Here is a 22,500-nt window from a genome sequence, read left to right as displayed (position 1 = left end):
TGCATGGCAACAACAAGCTGACTGAAAATTGGCAATCGACTGAGTTGTATGTACTTTTACTCCTCAAGTACCTCCAAAGCACAACACACACACACACACACACACACACACACACACACACACGTTTGGGCGTTAGAGATTCATCAACCTCCCCCCCCCCCCCCCCTCTCTCTCTCCGGCACCGCACCCACCCATTACACGCTACCATACACGCCGGCATTCACACACCAATAGCCGTTGTTATTATATTCAAAACGAACATCACGCGCGCTTCCGATCCGCACGCTCTGTCTAGTATAGTGTGCCTCCGCTGGCAAATGATCCTTCGCCCACTGTCAAGAGCACGAAACAGATGGGGAACGGCAGCTGAAAAAACGAACAACACTACACTACACTACACTGCACAGAGGCAGCAGCTTGCAGTCATCGTGTGGGAATAAACCTTGATACTGTGCTGCTCGGATTTAGCTGCTGTAGCAGCATCAGCTACTGCTGTTGAAATAACCCCTGTTTTGTTTTGGAAACTATAACGCCGGCAACAGAAATGCTGGTCAACTCTGCAAACGCGCGAACCCATATTGCCGACAAAAAAACATGTGTGCACACATTTCAAATCCGATAACGGGAGTGGGGGGGGGGGGGGGGGGAAGCGCCGGGGGTGGTTAGAAAAGCAGTTGTTGAACTTGGGTGAGAAGGATGTTTTCTGTTGGACTGTCTGGAATTACATTACCTGCGCTATATTGTTTGTCTTAAATCTATCAATTAAGAAGTGTGCACGCTTTCCAGAGTTTCCTTCAGCCTGACTGGAAACGGAAAAGTCAGTCTGAACTATCACGTTCTCTTCAAACAAAGGGCGGTCACTGCAGAACGCTGGCAACGTGTTTCAAAAACTCAAAGCCGCTGGCACCGAAACCAAACTGAAACTAAAAGTTCATTACTTAAACATCATAACCCCACGTACCTTCCACTGAGCGGGCGAACACGCACAGCAACACGCACATTGGCCATTTAGGCTACAAATTCGGGGTAGATTTCTTCACCCGTCATCACAAAGAATCTTTGATGTATCCATCTCCGCCAACACACACACACACGCTCGCACACAAACACGTTATCCCAGCACGCGCGATGAGAGGGAACTACTATCCCACACATAAAAAACAGAAACACACACTCCCACGTTGAACTTCGCACGCTCACTGCGGTGGCTGCTTGGCAAACACACACACACTCTCTCTGCACCACCCCTCTCTCTGACTTGCCGGTTTTCAACTTGGCCTCGCCATCTCCCCACTCGCGACGAAAAAGTTTCGTGGGCGAGGCTATTGTTGACAGTGGGGGGTGGCAGGTTAATGATTTGAACCACCGCCCCCTTATCTTTTCCTCGATCGTCAAGTCTCGATTTTCACGGCTTGGTTTTGATTGCTGTGTGTGTGTGTGTGTGTGTGTGTGTGTGTGTGTGACTGCGTGCGCGCCGCGCACAGGTGCCGCCGAGTTGTATATGCAAGTGTACCAAAGCGGTACCGACGAAGGCGCACTGAAGTGTGTTTTGTATTTAATCATTGTTTCAATAGTATGCAGCTTGTTTGCCCGCGGCTGCGTGCATGAACACCGCGCACGCCGGCTTTGTGCTTGCGCCGGGTGCGCGCGCGCCCGTGTGTGTGATTGTGTGTGTGTGTGTGTGTGTGTGTGTGTGTGTGTGTGTGTGACAAGAGAGATGTCATTGACACACGGCACACACGCGCACAAGCGTGCACGCACACACACACACACACACACACACACACACACACACCGGCACACAAGCACCGCGTGCCGCTCAGTTTTACAAGTGACTGAGTTTTCTGGCTAATCAAAGATCAACTGAAACTGATTGTCACACACACACACACACACACACACACACACACACACACACACACACACACACACACACACACACACACACACACACACACACACACACACAAACTCGGCGAAAAACCTCTCAAACAAGGGAACTAAATTGATTTCCACGAGTTTTCAGGCTGACACACGAGTACTTTCCCATACAATGCCACCACGTAAGAGACATCCGGAATGCTAGTCCCATATTGTACGAGACAAAAGTGGCCTTTTTGTTTTTCTCTTCCACCCTGACTAGCGGGTCATTCTGTTTGACTGACGTTTCTGCAGTGCCGGACAGAATCATATCATCACCGTGGGTGGCAATCACTAGCACGTATAGGCCTACACTACCATGCATAAAACAATGGATACAACCTCATTATCTACCTGGCATAATAACAGCACGTATCATGGAAAGCAGGCTCTTTTGGATGACGTAACAGAGACAAACCGACACTCGACAATTCATGGTCCCAGTTAAATGCTCCCGGGCCGGGCTAGGTCCTGTAAGACTGATTCAGAAATGGCTGGAACAAACCCCGAGGACCCTATACGTGAACAACTGACTCAGTACGGAACAGCATTCACTAGAAGGTCGATAATCGCCAGCCGCTGCACAGTGAAATATCTCGTGGCCACTGAAGGTTTTTTTTTCCGTGGTGGACTAACAATACGTGACACGTGTTACAACACAATAGTCATCTGAAAATCGCTGCTCTCAAATATCCTGAACACTCGCGGGTCGGAATCGTTGTGGCGATGGAGGGGCAGGCTGTGGTGAGGTCTGTGACAAAGTCTAAAGACCTATCCAGACTATGTCCAACTTGTCGCCATGGCAACCGGCTCGCATATAGCACTGCACCATCCAAGAAACCTTCAGTTAAATGTTACGTGTCAGTTGTGGGTCCGAGTCAGTCCATAGACACTAAAATTCCCTGAGATATTAGTGTCTATTGTCAGTCCATGATAAAAAAAATTTGTGCTGAAAGGCCCAGCGAAATAAAGAAGATCATCTGAGGAGAATAACCAAACCCCGGCGGGCGCCGTTGCGAGTTATTCGTCAGGTACACTGACTGCTGCGGGGTGAGGACAAAGTCAATCTGGTTGTGTGTTCTCCCGTTCGGTGCATGCCAGGTTGTTCTTGACAGTTTGTGAGGGTAAAGAGTGTTAGCGATGGTGAGCCTTTGGCTGCACGCAAACTCCAGAAGGCGAAGTCCCCTGTCGTTGGTGTCTCCTGTGCCATACTGGCCCACTGTTCCAGCCCAGTCGTTGTAGGCATCTGAGCCGATTTTGGCATTGAAGTCCCCCTGTACAATGATGATGTCTTTTTGGGGGGCCTTCTTGATGGTGTCTTCTATTTTTTCGTAAAATTCTTCGACATCCTGGTCTTCATGGTCAGTTGTTGGTGCATATACTTGGATGATTGTGATGTTATTCGGTTTAGCTGACACTCGAATACTGATGACACGGCTGGTAACTGGTGTGCAGCTCATGATGCATCCAATGACTTCTTTGCGTACGATGAAACCTACGCCATGTTCATGTCGAGAATCTTCACCACTATACCACATCTTGTGTCCGTCATCCGTCATCATCTCTCCCAATCCCGTCCATCGTACTTCTGATAACCCCACAATGTCCCATTGGTAACGTTTTAGTTCATGCTCAAGTTCTTTCACTTTGCCGCATTGATATAGCGTGCGGACGTTCCATGTTCCAATGATGACTTTTTCTTGTGGCAACTTAAATAGTTCTTTCGCTCCAGTAGCTGACTTTACACTTCCACCCTGAGGCAAGCCAATGGTAAGCGCGGTCGTTGTTGATCCGGGCCTCGACCGATCCGGCATGTTGCTGGCTATGGTTGTGTCCTTCATGTCTTTTCTGTGGGCTTAGGTTATTCCTTGGTGGCGCCAATCTCCTCTCCAAGTCTCCTACCAGTTACACCGCCGGTTACTCGGTCGCGCCATGACACAGCAAGCTTAGTGAAAACATGGACGCCACGGGAAGGCGTTGCTGTGGACACAGTAATGTAGGAGAGGCCTTTTGCAATAACCTTACTGTCTGGCAAGCCAGGCAGTGGCTATGCGGCGATCACTTCGCCTGGAAAGGAGAGGTTATCGAGTGACACATCACTTTCCTTGAGTGAGCGGGACGTCCAGCACCAGACCTCACTATCCACCAACACCCAAGTTCAAATTTTCATGAACGGACAACAACTTGAAGAAGTGGATGCTTTCAAATATCTCGGCTCCACCCTCACAAACGACGGTCGCTCAACAACTGAAATAAAGATTAGGATAGCGATCGCAACATCAGCAATGGCTAAGCTCAGCAAGATTTGGAAGAGCAGAGAGATCAGCTTTCCAACAAAGATCAAACTGTACCGATCCCTGGTGCTATCCATACTGCTGTATGGATGTGAAAGTTGGACTTTAACAGCAGAGACTACTAGGAAAGTCCAGACGTTTGAGACAAAATGCTTCAGACGACTGCTTGGAATCTCATGGAAGGACAGAAAGACCAATGACTTTGTCAAGAGCCAAATAACTATGCTAGCGGGTCCACTGGAACCACTCTTAGCAGTGGTCAAAAGGAGGAAGCTGTCATGGTTCGGGCATGTGACACGCCACAATTCACTGCAAAAGACAGTTCTACAGGGAACGCTAGAGGGTGGTAGGCGAAGAGGGAGGCAAGCCAAATGCTGGATGGACAACATCAAGGAATGGACCAATATGGATAGCGCTACGCTGATACGACAGGCAGAAGATAGAACCGGATGGCGTCGTCTGACTACGGAATCGTCCCTCATGTCTCCTCTGCGCCCATCCCGGGCAGGAGAATGAATGGAAAATGGAACACTGACTGAGGTCCGATTCGCCAATTCCCGTTTCGCCTTCCCTTTGATCGTGCCGCCACCCTCACTGGCTTTTCAAGTTGACCTTGAGAGTTTGACACTCTGTCCCGTTTCCCATACTAGTCCAGGGCAGATACAAAAATATAGTGCGGGAGAAAGATATCTATCATATTTCTGTTTCGCGTATTCTTTTTCTGTCTGTCTGCCGTCTCTCTAACGCGCACGCGAGCACACACACACACACACACGTCACAGTACACTCACACACACATACATACACACACACACTCTCTCTCTCTCTCTCTCTCTTGAGATACGCCGCATCAGTTACCGCGCCGGGATTAGTCAGTTAGAATTTGTATATGCACAGAAGCCACAATCAGCTTCTTTAAACACTTGTAATTCTCATCTTGTCTTAAGACATTGAGGGTTAAACGTTATGAATATATTTACGATACAGTGCCGACTTCCAGCTTCCGAGCAAATTTCATACTACCTTGTCCAAGAGAAAGCTTTGACTGCGTTACAAAAATTAATTACCGACACACTGGGCCAAACTGTCAACACAGACACCAGGCCAGCGATAAAAAAAGTGAATTTTAAACACACACACACACACACACACACACACACACACACACACACACACACTGTAACACACACACACACACACAGCAACTGAGTACGTAGGTGAACTGGGAAGAGGTGAATCGGGATTACCTATTCGGTGATGGGCGAGTCGGGAATAGGCGAATGGGGATGACTCAGTCTGAGAACTTGTTCGCTTGAACAGGGAAGCTCTGTCGGGACTTTGAATTTGTCTTTAAATCGTTGTTTTGGTTTGACGTTCTGAGCCGCGATTCTTTCTTGTTTGGAACTGTGCATGTAACCGAAGACCTTATATGACCCCGGTATATGTGACCCCGGTACACTTGGTAATAAAGACATATTCTATTCTTCTGTTCTATTCTATATGTAGTTATAGCTATGTACGGTCTTCCGTATACCTATGTACGGTCTTTGACTGTGACTGAACTCGACATGAGACTGTACGGGTTGTTCAAGCGTGCCAGACTGTAAGTGCTGGGCCAATGTCACGGTCTGGTGACACACACTCAGGCCTCGTGGGGATGACTGATTATCATTTATTCCGGATTCTCATCAGTCACTGTTAATGCTGTCTGGTTTGAATAAGCCGTCTGGTCAGCTCGAAACGTCCACAACGTGAAACGTTGTCATGCAGCACTGACAGAGACGACTGAGACAATCAGCTGAGTGACGTCTTCTGTCTTTGTTAGGTGGCAATGACTAGAATGCTGTTCAGTGAGGCCGTGAGAACGTTCGTAAACTGTGTAAACAACCACAAGCAACGAAGTTGACTGGAAAACAACCATTTGAGCCAACCACAAACATGACGATGACCTGTGGTTAAAAAGAATAATATTGATAGATAAGTTAAAAATCATCATCAATAAATCAAACCCACTATAGCTGGGCCTGGGTAATTTCTACACTTTTGCCGTCATGTGGTTCTGAAGAACTCACTTTTAAAAGTCAGAAACATACACTGAAAAGATTATTAGAATACTAACCGGCAGAAGTGAAAATCCTTTGGAATACTCGTCCAACTAAACTGACTTTAAAACTGAAGATCAATACGTTTTTCCGTGTCTTTTTCCCAACCCCAATTAAATCCCTTTGTGAATGGATCACATGCGAGATATTTGACGTTAATTCATCGTTCTCACACACACACACACCATATATATATATATATATATATATAGAGAGAGAGAGAGAGAGAGACTGAAGACTGAAGACTGAAGATGTTTTATTCATAAAGGCCATAGCCCCTTAGAAGGGGGATAAACATGAAAGTCGCGTACAAATACACAGAACGTTCAAGATGTTACGAAGGCACTTCGACGTTTAAACGCTTTACACAGATAAAGAGTGAATTGTTTAACAAGACTTTCGTTTGTAGATGACATTAACAAGACGAGTTTGAATAAACCAGGTTGTCTGAAATATTTTTCTGGAATTAATTGTTCTCTGATATCTCTCAATTCTGCACAATCTAGCACAAAATGGACTTCATCTTCCTTTGACTTTTTGCATAACGGACAAATAGGATCAGAAATGTTAGACTGTCTGTAACGATATCGATGGACAAACAATTCAGAAACGCCAAATCTAAATTTGGTCATTACATGCTTCAGATGCCTGTCAACATTCATAGACATATAAGTTGGAAAACTATGTTGGTCATTGATAAGTCGATAAATCTCAAATCTGTCACTGCCTTGGATATGTGAATTCCAGTTTTGCCATCTGCTGTCAATCATTCTTTCACGAAACACACGAATAAAAGCTTTAGTATCCCCAACCCCTTGGCTAAGCCACACAAAACCAAATCCATTTTCACATAGCTTCACCCTAATATTCGAAACCCAATTTTTCTTGCCTCTGCTATCCAGTTCTAATAACATTCTGTATGCTTTATGTGGTAGTCTATGAGTATCCATCTGTGTCAACTTTAACCAATAATGAATGCATTTAGTAGCAGACTGTAAAGATATCGGGTATCTGTTTGTTTCTCCATAGATAAAATCATTAGGTGTTTGTGGGGACACTCCAAGAAATTTTTTCAGAGCATACAAATGAACTTTATCACAGTGCATAGCAGCAGCGTCAAGACCCCATAATTCTGCACCATATTGTATCATAGGTTGAATTTGAGAATCAAATATTTTCAAGAACAGTTTCAGTGACTGGTTATTCAACAACCATAACTTCTTCATGACACCTATCAATACACTTTTAGCTCTGCTTGTCAGGTTTTTACAGGCAAAAGTAAAACTTAAACGTGTTGAAAAATACAAACCTAAATATTTATATACATTTACAACAGGCATTATCAATCCATTATATGTCCATCTTTCCCTTACAGAAAGATATCCACCCTTTCTAAACACTATTATATTGCTTTTATCCATATTAACATTTAGTTGAAGAGAAGCAGCGGCACGTTGCAGACTGTTTAGCTGATTTTGTAACCCTATTATTGTTTCCGACATTAATACAACATCATCTGCTAAGAGAAGAATAAAAATTTCCATAAAATCACCAGTAAATGTGGCACCGTGTCTTCCAGAATTGACAACTTCTACTGTTAACTCGTTTATGAATAGCGAAAATAAAACTGGGCTGCAAATATCTCCTTGTTTAACACCAGACGTACAGCTAATACATTCAGTCAAAGCAGCACCGCAACGCACCCTTGCCTTCACGCAGTCATACATACTCATAATACATCTATACAGTTTTCCACGGATACCATTTTTAAACAAGATAGGCCAAAGAAAGCATCTATTAATGGAGTCAAACGCTTTTTCAAAATCAATAAAAGCCACGTACAATTTGCGATTTAAACAAAACTGTTTTTGTATGAAAGCCATCAACGTAAACATGTGGTCTATAGTAGAATAATTTCGCTTGAACCCAGCTTGAAATTCTCCTGTAATATTATTGTTCTCCACCCATTCCTGTAGTCTCCTGTTAATAATTGCACTATATAATTTACTACACACATTGCATAAGGATATACCTATATATATATATATATATATATAGAGAGAGAGAGAGAGAGAGAGAGATTAGTTTATCAGTTAAATCACTGTACGTCTAGCAGGATTGTGTTAATGATGTTCATTCGGATAAGTTTGAATGTGTGTCCACATTTCAAACTTGCACAGACCTTGACATCACTGAACACATTTAACTGACTAACTTGCTCTTAACACTGTTGTTTACCTAAGGTAATTATGTACATGCGTTTGTTGTTGTTGTTGTTTTTTATTGTGCGTACTCATGCATGTTTGTGAAGGGTTTCCAATGCATTGCGTTTGTGTCAAGTTCAGCTTGGGGGTTCACATTCGTGACTCACGTGCTGTGATCACTCACGCAGGGCCAGTGCATGCTGGAGAACGTGTGTCAGGTTCAATCACATCAAATTTCAGAGGCTGAAGACTACCTCACGTGGCATTCACCGACCGTCAGAGTGAGCATTAGAGATAGAGAGAGACTGAGAGCAGAAAACATAATATAAGATAAGATGATAAGAGAGTGAAATAGAATAAGATAAGATAAGATAATGAGAGAGTGAAAGGTCAACGTCGGGCTGGTTTTGAGACAGCGACAAATATCATATTAGTGTTACTGGGATTAGAGAGAGACAGAGAGACAGTGTGTGTGTGTGTGTGTGTGTGTGTGTGTGTGTTCGCGCGTGCGCTAGAGAGGGAGACAGACAAACAGAGAAAGAATAGTAGAAACGGAAACGAGAGAGAGAGAGCTCTTTTTTACATTTGATTTTTTTTTTTTTAACTCATCCAGTGTTGACTGGAATCTGAACTCTTGTACTACGTCTTTATGTCAGTCCCCCGAGGAAGGTCAGAGAGAGAGACAGAGAGACAGAGACAGAGAGAGAGAGAGAGAGGGACAGAGAGACAGAGAGACAGAGTTTTCTTATAACAAGAAAAATAATGCGGTCATTGCAAACATTTTCGCTGCACCCTTTCAAGGGGCATCAGACCTTCCCTACGTCGATTGACGAGACCACATTTACCCTCAAAACGGAGTATGCATGGTTACATGGTCATGAAAACGATCACAGGTAGAACACCGTGAACGTACCAATGGGAGATGCTGCCGACGAATGCATAAGACCCTTCCAATTCATACTTCCTACATCCACCTCTTTGAACTCACTTTTCTTACTGGTGGTGTCAGTGACACTGACAGGCCGCAAAAAACCAACATTATGTAAATAATCACTCCCCTACCCCGAAAACGGAGTATGGCTGTCTACATGGTGGGGAAAAAATGGTCATACACGTAAAAGCCAACTCGTGTACGCACGAGTGAATACAGGCGTTGCAGCCCACGAAGAAGAAGAAATAATCACTACTGACACAACAAAATTTAGTGGAACTGGTGTGTGTGTGTGTATTTGTTTGCCACATGCGTTTGTTTGCTGTGCGTGTGGTGGTGGTGGACGGGGTGGGGGGTGAGGGGGGGAAGGGGGGTGCAAAAAGGAGTGGAAGAAGGGTAGATGAATAAAGTCCATGACAGGAATGCCAGAGCATGCAACCAGAGCCTGCGGCCAGGATGTGTTTGTGTGTGTGTAAATGCATGCATGCATGTGTGTGTGTGTTTGCGCATGCTTGTTTGTGATTATGTGTAGAGTTATGTGTGTGTGTGTGTGTGTGTGGGTGTACATGTGTGGGTGTACATGTGTGTGTGTGTGTGTGTGTGTGTGTGCGCGCGTGCGCGCACGCACGCACCAGAGAGTGATGTGACTGAGACTTGGGTTGGCACGTTTCAACAACTTCATTTCATCTGTTTGGTGGGGTTTTTTTGGTAGGGGTATGGTGAGCTTCATTGGTCACAGCTATGAAAAAGGTTCTATTGGTAGGGCTATGGTGAGCTACAATGGTCAAAGCTTTGAAAATGGTTCCAATGGTGGGGCCATGGCGAACTATGATGGTCAAAGGTTTAAAAAAGGATCCATTAGTGGGACTATGGCGAGCTGCAATGGTAAAAAAATTGAAAAAGATTCTATTGGTAAGGCTATGTTGAGCTGCAATGGTCAAAGATTTGAAAAAGGTTCCATTGGTAGGGTTATGATGAACTGCAATGGTCAAAGGTTTGAAAAAGTTTCCATTGGTATGGATATAGTGAGCTTCAGTGGCCAAAGGTTTGACAAAGGTTTCATTGGTAGGGCTGTGGTGAGCTTCAATGGTCAAAGGTTTGAACAAGGTTCCAAAGACTGTTCACGGGAGTTTGACTCTCAGTGTCTCGGCTGTTTCTCCAATGTCATGCTCAGAGCAGTCCACACATTTCCATGGTAAGAAACACAGAGACTGATTTAATTTAATGTTTAATATCAAATTTACACGGTTTTATTGCACCAACCAATCTTCCAATGAAACATTCTCACAACTTTTATAATTTCTCTCACAAACTTCATACTTTTTGGCAAACACTGTTAACAATTGCATTTTGGAAAATAGCACATGCACAAAGACACACACTCTCTTTATCACACATTCAATCACAACTTCACACACATACATTTACAAACAAATGTTGATGGGCACATTATTGAAGTGGTTCGAGGATTGGACTTTCAATCTGAAAGGTTCAGTTCCTGGTTGGGACACCAAGTTGGTCAATGGCAGAGACACAGTTTTTCCAATCTCCCAGGTCAACACAGGCACAGACATGTTGGTGCTTTAACCTCTTTTGTGTTTCTACACAGACTGTTTGTTGAATATTCTGTAATTCCATGTCAGTATTTGGTGGGTCATGGAAATATGAACATACACAGCATGCACACCCTCAAAAGCTGAGTATGGTTGCCTATATCAGTCAGGAACAAATGTTTTTTATAGGAGAAATCAGTGGATGCCTAAAAGTTCTGCAAATGAGCAGGATAGTTTCAGCATACCTGGAAGGTTCTTTCTATTATTTTTTTTCTTTTTTTTTTTTTTTGTCTTTTTTTTTTTTTTTTTTTTTTTTGTTCCTTCCATCATCATTTTTCTCCTTTCTGTTGTCTTTTCTTTCTTTTTTCCCCCATTTTTTCTCATATTTTAAATCTATCTTCTTCCCAACGGCATGTTCAAACACAAGACCATGCAACATATATTACACATACATGATGGTTTCACACAAAATCATATTGCCTGAAAGAGAAGCATGAGATTGTGAAAAATGCAAATCTATAAATGTGCTTGTTTCTTCTAGAAACCGTTCCTGAGATAAGAGTGAGTTGTTAAATTTCCAATATCCTGGACATCTTTGAAACTTGTTAGGACTAAATATCGCTTTCACAAGTTTATGGTCTGAGTGAGGGAATAATTCAATGTCTGCTTTCTTCACAAGTGTAATGGAGGTAGTGTAGCTGAAAATATAATCAATTCTTCTAGCTGTAAAAGGAGCAGATCTTGACCAAGTGTATTCTTTGGCATCTGGATGGATAGACCTCCATGTATCTTCCAAGTCAAAAGAGGATACATTTCTAGAAGGACTTCTTTTTCTCGTTGTGAGTGAGGCTTGCCGGCTATGTTATCTAGAGCATGGATTGTTGTGTTAAAATCACCCAGAACCCACAGGTGGTCGTAGTCTTGCTTATGTAACAAGTTGCCGAGTTGGTTAATGAATGATATTTTGTCAACGGTCGTATTGGGTGCGTAGCAATTAGCTATGATAGTTGATTTGTTGTCGTGTACAATTCTTATTAACAATAATCTCTCTGTTGCTTCGATGAGTTCTGCATGAATCTGTTTATGGCTGGAAATGAGAATTACAAGTCCATTGCTTCTATTAGTACCTACACTATAGAATACACTTCCAGACCACTGCGCATTGATTTGGGACAATATATCATCTGTCACGTATGTTTCCTGCAAACATGCAATGTCTAACTTTTGTTTTCTGAGGAAGTCAAATACTACTTTCCTTTTCAGGTTATTTCTAAGCCCTCAAACATTTAGAGTACCAATGCATATATCATTATTCATATTAGAAAAGGTGGTATCAATTTTTCAACTTTCTGATGTGGAAATTATACTCGTCAATCGTTAATCAAAAGTCCGTTAATCAAAGCCAAAGGTCGCGAGGGAGTGGTCAGGCTGGTTGGGAGAGAACACATGTCAAGTGTTACCCCCCTCCTCCGACATGCTTTCCACCTCTGCCTCTCCGTTGTGTTCTGGCTGCGTCAGGACAGTGGGCCTTTTGTTTTCTGGGAGACTTGTGGTTGGGGGAGACTCGCTCCTTTCCCTCTTTTTTCCGGCACTGCTCGCTGTGCCATAAGCAGGCTTCGCGTGGCTGGTTTACTTAATTTTCTTTGCCGCATTGCTGGCGCATGCTGGCGGCTGCACACGGTGTGTTGGTGTGGTGCTGCTCTGAGCACTGGGCATTTCCTCACCCACTTCCTTGTGCTCGGTTTCTTCAGACTGCTCTGCTGCTGCTCCCTCCTCCTCTGTAGCAGGGGGCACAACAGAGGGGCAGTCACTCATTCTGTGTCCCTGTTGCAAACATCCCCTGCACACCACCTCTCCCTCACAGTTTGCTGCCAGGTGTCCGTCCTGTAGACACTTGCTACATTTTACTAGTTTTTGTTTTTGCTCCTTATGGTAGAGAGCCGCGGTGAACACACCAAGTTTTAAGACTGGTTGCAGAGGTGTGCTCGGCACAGAGATGAACACAAACCTGCGGCCAGTCTCGAAACGTGTCAGCTGTCCATCAGGGTTCCTCGCTAGCTCATTTTGAAGTGAGGATCTGCTCTCCACTCCTAGCTTCTGCAGTGCGGCTTCAATGTCTTTGTTGTCCACACTGAGAGGTACATTGTTTATCCACAGTTTGGTGGTTGGTTTCTCATCAGTCTGGTCTCTGATAACGAAAGGATTTTTGTCCAGGAGAGAGACACGTGCTCCCCTGAACAAGAACCCCTCCAACAAGAGCTTGTCTCTGGTTTCATTAGTTTTTGGATAAATCCGCCACAGACCACGTACACGCTGAGCATCACGGATTGTCTCACGCCCACAAACCGCTTCAGCAGCTACACATACATCGTAGACTGTAGGCAGCGACTCGTAGTCTGGCAGTGCATGCGCTGTAACATAAACTGAGGCTACTGGTGGGGCCGGCGTTGCCGCCGCCATGTGGCTCAAGCACTGAAAAACTCCTTTCCTATGAAATTTCTTTTGCATTCTCCACACAGATGTTATTTAGATAAACACAATACACACCACAACACCTCACTCACAGACTGTGCTGGTGAACACTGAACTGATGTCTTAGGTATATTACTTTCACAGTTTTTTGGCCGGAAGTTCAGGAACAAATGGTTGTGCACATAAAAGCCCACTTGTACACAAGTGAATGAGTGAATCAAAGCCCACAACTGCATATACTAAAACCCAACGCCCCTCTAAGGAACTTTAACAGTGTAGGAATCCGATGCAGTGACGTAACGCACAAATCGTTTTGCTGGCCACAGCTGGTTGCCATCGAAGATTTTCAGGAATCTCAGGTGAAGACCTGACAGAGTCAGTCTGTTGATCTCAAACTCCACAGTCGCTGGTCCTATGTCTGTCTTGGGAACACTCTTTGAGTTGTGGCTGATCAGCTGCAACAAAGAATATATATCTTCTTTTTTTTTTTTATAACTTTCTCCCAAACATTTTTCCCAGTGTATCCAGTGCGGCTGTATTATTTAAATAGATCCCTTCATATTCTTTGAATATGTGTACAGGCTATCTTATATTTATGTATTCATTTGTTCTCACAGTAAATTTATATGTTTTCTCTTGAATACTGTTACCTGGATCCCCATCTTGTATTTGTGTCCCATGAAACAATATTCTATGAATAGTGTCCATTCATGTATTCTTTCATTTCTCATCCTTTTTGCCTTTTTTTGCTACTGATCTACGTGTCAAATGTAAATGTCACTGTATAAATGAATGAATTATCCACATCTGCATATTACAATACCAGTTATAGTTTGCTTTAACAATATACATTTTTTTTTTTTACATAACATTCTTCATATACAATTTTATGACTGATTTTTCTTTCCTTTTAAACTTGCTGACAATTAAACCCTGCAATAATTTCTCTGTTGGAAAGCATGCAAAAAGTGCCTCAAGTCTGTTTATTTTTAAAACATAACCTCATGCTATAAAACTGACAAAGAAAGTGAATACTTGACCATTTCCAGTCATCATCTTGTCATATCTTTATTATTTGTAGGAGAGAAAAAAAAGAAAGAAAGAAAAAAGCATAATCAGATTCAAATATGACTAGCCTAATCCAGAATAAGATAACTAGTTGGTCTTTAATAAGAAATAAAAATAAATAATATAATAAAATGAATTAACATCAAGCCTAAAACATACACAGGAATGAAACTATAGGGTTCCCAAAAAGTTAATGACCACTTTATAACAGCAGGCATGTTTTCATTAAAGGTAAAAAAACAAAAAAACAAAAAACAAAAAAACCACATTTGTGAGATGATTTCTTCATTAGTCAGGCTACATACAGTCTACTGCTGGCTTCTCAACAAACACACAAACGTCTGTTCGAGACATTATGTGCACCATGAACAACCCGAAAAATGATTTTGAAAAACTGATGTTTAAGTCCCAGTTTTGCAATCTGAATCATTCCGTGGTTTATAAACAGCAGCTGTGGTTCTTCATTGTAAAGAGTGGAAGTGCAAGAAAGCACCTCTGGTTATGAATGGCACTTCTTTATTTGCCTGCATACACCGCTTGTCGCTGAAAACTCCGCATCATTTCACCATGCTTCCATGAAGAACAAGAGAGGCAAGGCCTTCAAGACTCACTTGTGATAAATTAAGTCCCCTAGCATTAATTACAGAGTAATTTCCCTTTTTTACTATCTGCACCAAAAAAAATTTGCAAAAATAAATAAAAATTCCATGCTTAGCAAAAGAAGTTCCTGTTTGAACAAAAAATGATAATAAATACTCCTCTTGTTGTTGTGTCAGAATAAGAGGTCAAAGTGCCGAGTTTAGAGAATACAAAAAATATAAATATAACAGTAAATGCAGTTTGCATATAATTAGGCTTCTTTTTTCTTTTTTTTGTGCCCATCCCAGAGGTGCAATATTGTTTTAAACAAGATGACTGGAAAGAACTGAATTTTTCCTATTTTTATGCCTAATTTGGTGTCAACTGACAAAGTATTTGCAGAGAAAATGTCAATGTTAAAGTTTACCACGGACACACAGACACACACACACACACAGACAACCGAACACCGGGTTAAAACATAGACTCACTTTGTTTACACAAGTGAGTCAAAAATGTGCGAGTTCCCTAGTGGTCCTTAACTTTTTGTGAACCCCGTATCTCAAGGAGGCGTCACTGCGTTTTGGACGATTCCATATTCTCTACGCCACATGTGCTAGGCAGATGCCTGACAGCAGCATAACCCAACATGCTGGTCAGGTCTTGAAGCCTGCGAGTGGAAAGAAAGGAGACGAGTGCAACTGCTGAGTGGCTAAAATGTTGGACTTTCAGGATCCCGGGTTCGAATCTTGGTAAAGTCGCCTGGTGGGTAAAGGGTGAAGATTTTTCTGATCTCCCAGGTCAACATACGTGCCTGAACCCCCTTCGTGTATATACACAAGGAGAAGATCAAATACGCATGTTAAAGATCCTGTGATCCATGTCAACGTTCGGTGGGTTAAGGAAACAAGAACATACCCAGCATGCACGCCCCCGAAAACGGAGTATGGCTGCCTACATGGCGGGGTAAAAACGGTCATAGTCGTAAAAGCCCACTTATGTACATACGAGTGAACGTGGGAGTTGCAGCCCACAAACGAAGATGACGAAGAAAAAGAAAGGAAGGAGTGAGGGAAGTACCCTGATGTGGGCGGTGCTTTCCTGTGCGTGTCCCAGGTTCCGTATGGTCCACAGCACCGTCTTGTCCCGGTCCCTGAAGGTCAGCGACTCACTGGGGCCCACAGCGTGCTGTGATATGCTGCAACACCAACCCCACCTCTGCCAGCGACACGTCTCACCTCACATGACTGGAAAGTTGGTGACAAGTTACCATTATCATTACGGTTGCTTCTAACCCTGCCATCTGCACGTGGGCCATATCTCACACACACACACACACACACATGCATAAATACACACACACATAGATACACACACAAAAACAAACAAACACACAAATACATACATATATACACATCCATACACCAACTCAAACACACACACACACACAGACACAGGCACACAGACACAAACACCATCACCTCCAGCACAAATAATTCTGGGAGAGAAGTTGGGAAAACCTTCCTCTCCTGTGCCACATCATTTGACCTATAATATAATTGCATATTGCATGTGTCACAGTCTGAAACTGACAGTCAGTTGCAGCTAGCATGGGATGCTTATGAAGAAGACAGGAAAAGAACATGTTTCATCAGTGTTGCACTGTTTCTCACCTGGTGAGATACAACAGATCCTGGACACAATTTTTGTGGGGGGTTTCTCCTGTGCAGAATCTATGGAATATTATTTTTGTTCCTTCATTTGTTATAAGCCTAACCATGAAACACTAAATTTGCTCTGATTATCACAAGGAGACTTGGTCAAATTACACAATGGGCACATGCATACTTTGCAAAAAAACAAAACAAAGGAATGAAGAGCGGTCCGTATGAAGAGCACAGGAACAGGAGTCAAGATGGCTGCCGGAAAAAGAGGGCGCTAGTTAGGGGGGCAAAGGGGAGGTTACCTACTTCCAGGAGGTTATCAGCTGTAGCTACTTTTGTTTTCTCCGCATAGGTGGATAGTAGTTTGCACAAGACAGGAATGTCAGACCTCTGCCAGAGTCTGCACTAGTGGGTCACGTTTAAAGTATGTGTACTTAAAGAGCGGTTTTATCTGAGTTATATAACCATCTTTTCTAGCTGGTTATGATGGCAGATGCCTCAACAAGCAAATCGCTGTTCCTCCATCCAGGCCTCAACTGAACCAAAATGTTGAGACTGGTGATGAACAAAGACGGCCAGTGAAAACGACAAAAGACTCAGTGTTCAACAGAATGTTGGTGAGGATGCCTTCCTGAATGCTCCCACTTACATCCCATCTTGCTGTCTACGACCAGCTTCAGATACAGCCGGTTTCTCCATTCCCAGGTTCAATCACTCCACAGTTGGCCGCCGTTCTTTCTCTTTATCTGGACCTTACACTTGGAATGAGATTCCTTTCATTTCATCAAACCTCTCCCCTCAGCTATTTCAAGTCTCACCTTAACTCATTCCAGACAAATAGTTTTCTCCCTTGCTTTCCCCTGCAGATGACCCATTTGTTAGGGTTAGGAAAAAAATCACAAAAAATACAAAACACAAAGTATCTCCCTGTACTTGACCCACTGACCCCTCTCCTCACTTTGTGTGTATGCCCACCCCCCTCACTCTCTTCACAGCCCTCAGAAGCTGAGTCACTGTCCGAACTTCTTGCTGGTAGCTTTACTGCAGATACTTTATTCAACGTCTTCATCACCCTCGACATGTCAAAACCTTCAGTTTGAAGCATTTCGATCACTTCAGCAGCAGTAAAAAGCCGCTGTCGTGATATAATTTCCCCAAAAAATGTCCACTTGTATCACCTGCGACGCCATTTTCGATATGTATGCAGATTAGCTTGTCATGTGGGGTACCAAGGTCAACGGCTCGCCAGCGAGTGCATAGTTACGGAACCTCACAAAGAAACTTTCCATCTGACCCTTGACATGTTCGCAATACCCGGTGTACCTGCGATTTTGATGCTACCCCATGAGGAAAACTTGGAAAAAATGTTAACTGTTGAAACCGCTATAGCGTTCCGTCATCTGGAGTGAGTTAAAACCTAACCGGGTACCTTTTTTCCAAAACCACTCTCCATCTGCTCCCCCCCCTCCCTTCCCCTCCCCCCAGTTTACAGCTTCTCTGGCTTTCTATTTGCATGTATTGATAGGGTTTACTTTTTATTTCTCTGAATTATGATATGGATACTTACACAGTGCCTGACCTCGGTCAGAGACCACACACTAAGCAATTTACAAACACAGTCATTTACATAGAAGGCTGCCTACCTGGGTAGAGCCTACTGACAGCTGCCTTCAGGCGCTCGTCATTCGTTTCCTGTGTCATTCATTCAGGTTACACTCATGAACACACACAAACATTCACACACACACACACACACACACATGTAACATTTTACGTGTATGACCATTTTGAATTAGAGCTATGCTTGCGATTGAATGACTGATGTATAAGCCCTTTGTCTCTATGCAAGATTCAGCAATATTTAAAAAAACATACTTTCCTTGTTATAATCATTATCATTATTACTATCATTACCTGGACACAGAGGCCGGCACAGGGAGAGCCACACAGACGTGCACAGCCTCTGCACTGTGTGGGAAGTTAGGGCTGACCTGAATCGTCACGCTGTTGTCTCTGAAACACCACCTTTCATATTCTGACAGACATACAGCACAGACTGTGCACAATGCATACAGACAAAAAGAAATGACTGTGTAAAAGGTAACATAATAAATACAGACAGTACTTATATGGCACAAACTCCCCATATAATGGGCTCTTCTTCTTCTGCTTTCGTGGGCTGCAACTCCCACGTTCACTCGTATGTACACGAGTGGGTTTTTACGTGTATGACTGTTTTTACCCCGCCATGTAGGCAGCCATACTCCGCTTTCGGGGGTGTGCATGCTGGGTATTTACTTGTTTCCATAACCCACCGAACACTGACATGGATTACAGGATCTTTAACGTGCGTATTTGATCTTTTGCTTGCGTGTACACACGAAGGGGGTTCAGGCACTAGCAGGTCTGCACACATGTTGACCTGGGAGATTGGAAAAATCTCCACCCTTTACCCACCAGGCGCTGTCACCGAGATTCGAACCCGGGACCCTCAGATTGAAAGTTCAACACTTTAACCATTCGGCTATTGCGCCCGTCATATATAATGGGCTCAAAGCGCCTCACATGAGACAACAGAAACATATCAGTGCAAAATAGCATACCTCTGAAACTGAAACACAAATAATCATGTGTATCTATATACCAAGACAATACTACAAATTGCAGGTATGAGCAATCACACACACACATACACACACACACACACAAAAACACAAACAATGCCCAACACACGCACACACACATGCTTGCTCCAGCACATTAACCTCTTGACTGCGCTGTTGACGTACAGCGTATGTCATGAAATGTCGCTCAGCAATGCTGTATTGACGTGCGCCGTACGTCATGATACAACGTTCTATGTTTCGAGTCTCGCATTGCAGAAAATACAGTCTGCTAACCATTAAATTAGCTCCCCTGAGAGCTCTTTATCTCCTGAGTTCCATAAGCTAAAATTATTCATTGGATTGTCATATTTATGGCGAAAGTTTTGCAAGTTTGTGCGAAGCTCAAGTTGTGTTTGCAAAGCCATGGCTGAACGCAGACAAACCCCAACACTTGCACTTGTATTGAAAGAATTCTTTCGCGATGCAAACAGTAGAGATGAAGATTGTGGACTGAATGAGACAGAACTGCGTGAAGTTGATACTGAAGACGCTGATTTTGACAGTGGAGGGGGGTGGGAACTGGCGTTGTTTGACGAAACTGAAGACAGACAAGCTCAGCTGATTCAAGATGCAGGTGGGTGTTTTCGAGGTTTGTCAGTTTATTATTTGCTCTCCGTTTGTTGCAACAATGAATATGACTGCATTGTGTGTGTTTTGAATGTGTTAGCTGTGGTAAGTGGCTTCGTCAGTCACTGATCAGTGTGTGTGTGTGTGTGAGAGTCAGTCACGTGGGTACTGTTTCTGACCATCACAGCCCAGGGGGGCGTGGCTTGCTGGCTGGCTCATTGTTGATGACAGCGTGTGTCGCTCGCCTGCAGCTTTCTGTGTGTTCGTTCCTGAGTGTGTATTGGTTTGTTGTTGTTGTTGTTATTGTTGTTGTTGGTGTGTGTGTGTGTGTGTGTGTGAGTGAGAGAGAGAGAGAGAGAGAGAGAGAGAGGGAGGGGGTGGGGGGGGGGAAGAGATGATGTTTATGAAACTGAAATCAGAGAATGATACACAGAACTGTATGCCTAAATTACTTTGTAAATGCAACACTTGTAGAAGTGTGTGTGTGTGCGTGTGTGTGTATGTGTGTGTGTGTGTGATGTATTGTCATTTTGTTTTGTATGAGAAAGAGAAAATGAAGGGGGTGTGGCATACCATGAACCAGTTTCAGTGTGTGTGTGTTTTGGGGGTTTGGGGTGGGGGGAGGGGTAGGTATGTGTGTGTTTGTATTTCAGCTTCTGAAAACAGTCAGAAATAAAATGGTACCATTTCATGATCTTTTTATATGTAAAAAAAAAAAAAAAAAAAAAAAAAAACAAACCCAAACCCAACAGACTTAGTCTTTTATGCAATGTGTTTCAGGTATGCAGCATGCTGATGATCATGATGTTCATCCTGGACCATCTGGAGTTGACAACTTGCCACAAACCTACAACTGAAGACCAGCAGCAGCAAGACCAAAAGGCAGTAAACAAGCCTCCAGCAATTCTGGATTACAACAAAAACATGGGTGCCATGGACCATCATGACCAACAGCTGCAGCCCTACGATGTCACAAGGAAAACCTTGAAGTGGTACAAATAACTGTGTGTGCATTTTCTACAAACTGCCATGCTGAATGCACACATCCTCTGCAAAAAAGCAGGCAACAGCACTACACTCCTGGACTTCAGAAGGATGTAATTAGTGCCATGATTTTTGGTGACCAAGACACTGCTAAAGATGACCACGCTGTTTGTCTTGTGTGGACGACACTTCATCCCACCTACCCCACAGAAGGCCTGGCCACAAAGGAGATGCAGAGTCTGCTGGAAGAAAGGACAAAGAAAGGATGTTGGGTTCTACTGCCCAGACTGCCCCAGCAAATCAGCACTGTGTCTTGAAGACCGTTTCTGCAAGTACCACACACAGCGTTTTTACTGGCGGTAGATCCTGGGTGAGTACACCCTTTTCATTCTTTGTGTGGACTGTGTTGGAGTCTTATGCACCTGGACACTGTTGCTCAGCCTTGACAGTGTGTGTGGTTGATCACAACAGTCACAAGAAAGACAGGTTGACAACCTGGTTGATATTGTAGCACCAACGTGATGGAATGACAGTCCCTTTTTTTTTTTATTAATGCATTTGATGGAAATTTTCTGTTAGATTGACTCATTATTTGAACATGTGAGTATCAAAAACAAAATCTTGGTTCATTTTCCTTTCATTTGATATATACTTTTATGCACTTATCTTCAGTACTTTTTGAAATATAAGCAAATTAAAATCATTGGCGTGTTTTTCTTGTTTTTCTGAAAATTTTCTCAGCATAGGCCATAGCAAAACGTACTAGCAGTGAAGGGGTTAACATGTGCACTTTTAAAAACAAGCACACGCATATTACATCTAATATCACTCAAAGTGAAAAGACGTGAAATCAAAGAAAGAAGCACACGCATGTGCTTGTGCAAAAGAAGGTGCATTTTGTGACAGAGTGCCGTACCTGGGATATTACAGACATTCTTTCAGGCAAATGCACACACATGTGCATATACATTCCAAAACACATACAATCACACGCATACATAATAAATACATTGACAAAAAGTATAATCATACATGCAGGAAAAAATAGATATATATCTAAATCATATAATAATTTTTTAAAAAGCATAGGTTTCTTCCCTCTGAACATGCACAAACACACACACACACAGAGAAACACACTAATGCATACACCCAAACAAACTGACATTATGATTCAACAAAATAACCAAAAAAACTACTGTCTCATGACAACAGAAGCAACCCAAAACAAAGAAACAACAACCTAACAAACAAAATTGAGTCTGCATTAGTGGGTCAAGGTTAAGTATGTGTAATTAAACTGACATTATGATTCAACAAAATAACCAAAAAAACTACTGTCTCACGACAACAGAAGCAACCCAAAACAAAGAAACAACAACCTAACAAACAAAATTGAGTCTGCATTAGTGGGTCAAGGTTAAGTATGCGTAATTTAAACTGACATTATGATTCAACAAAATAACAAAAAAAACTACTGTCTCATGACAACAGAA

The 22,500-nt window shown here is 43.0% G+C and overlaps 2 protein-coding genes across 2 annotated transcripts in view; both read right to left on the bottom strand.

Moving 5' to 3' along the window:
• The window catches only part of LOC143281470 (uncharacterized), a 158,897-nt gene extending 157,685 nt beyond the window's left edge, over positions 1–1,212 (bottom strand). Inside the window, 1 exon segment of the mRNA XM_076586680.1 lies at positions 962–1,212. Within this exon segment, the coding sequence (XP_076442795.1) occupies positions 962–1,008 (47 nt within the window). The 5' untranslated portion in view covers positions 1,009–1,212.
• Positions 1,213–11,266: 10,054 nt separating this feature from the next.
• LOC143281229 (AP-4 complex subunit mu-1-like) overlaps positions 11,267–22,500 on the bottom strand; it is a 32,247-nt gene continuing 21,013 nt past the window's right edge. The window contains exons 11-13 of the mRNA XM_076586322.1: positions 18,702–18,800; positions 16,204–16,321; positions 11,267–13,931 (exon numbers count right to left, since the gene is read on the bottom strand). Coding sequence (XP_076442437.1) covers positions 13,734–13,931; positions 16,204–16,321; positions 18,702–18,800 — 415 coding nt within the window. The 3' untranslated portion in view covers positions 11,267–13,733. The remainder of the gene's footprint in view (positions 13,932–16,203; positions 16,322–18,701; positions 18,801–22,500) is intronic.

The sequence above is a fragment of the Babylonia areolata genome, chromosome 4, assembly GCF_041734735.1.
Source record: "Babylonia areolata isolate BAREFJ2019XMU chromosome 4, ASM4173473v1, whole genome shotgun sequence".
Lineage (NCBI taxonomy): Eukaryota > Metazoa > Mollusca > Gastropoda > Neogastropoda > Buccinidae > Babylonia > Babylonia areolata.
The sequence above is the reverse complement of the archived record's forward strand: the minus strand, read 5'-3'. Positions and strand labels throughout refer to the sequence as shown.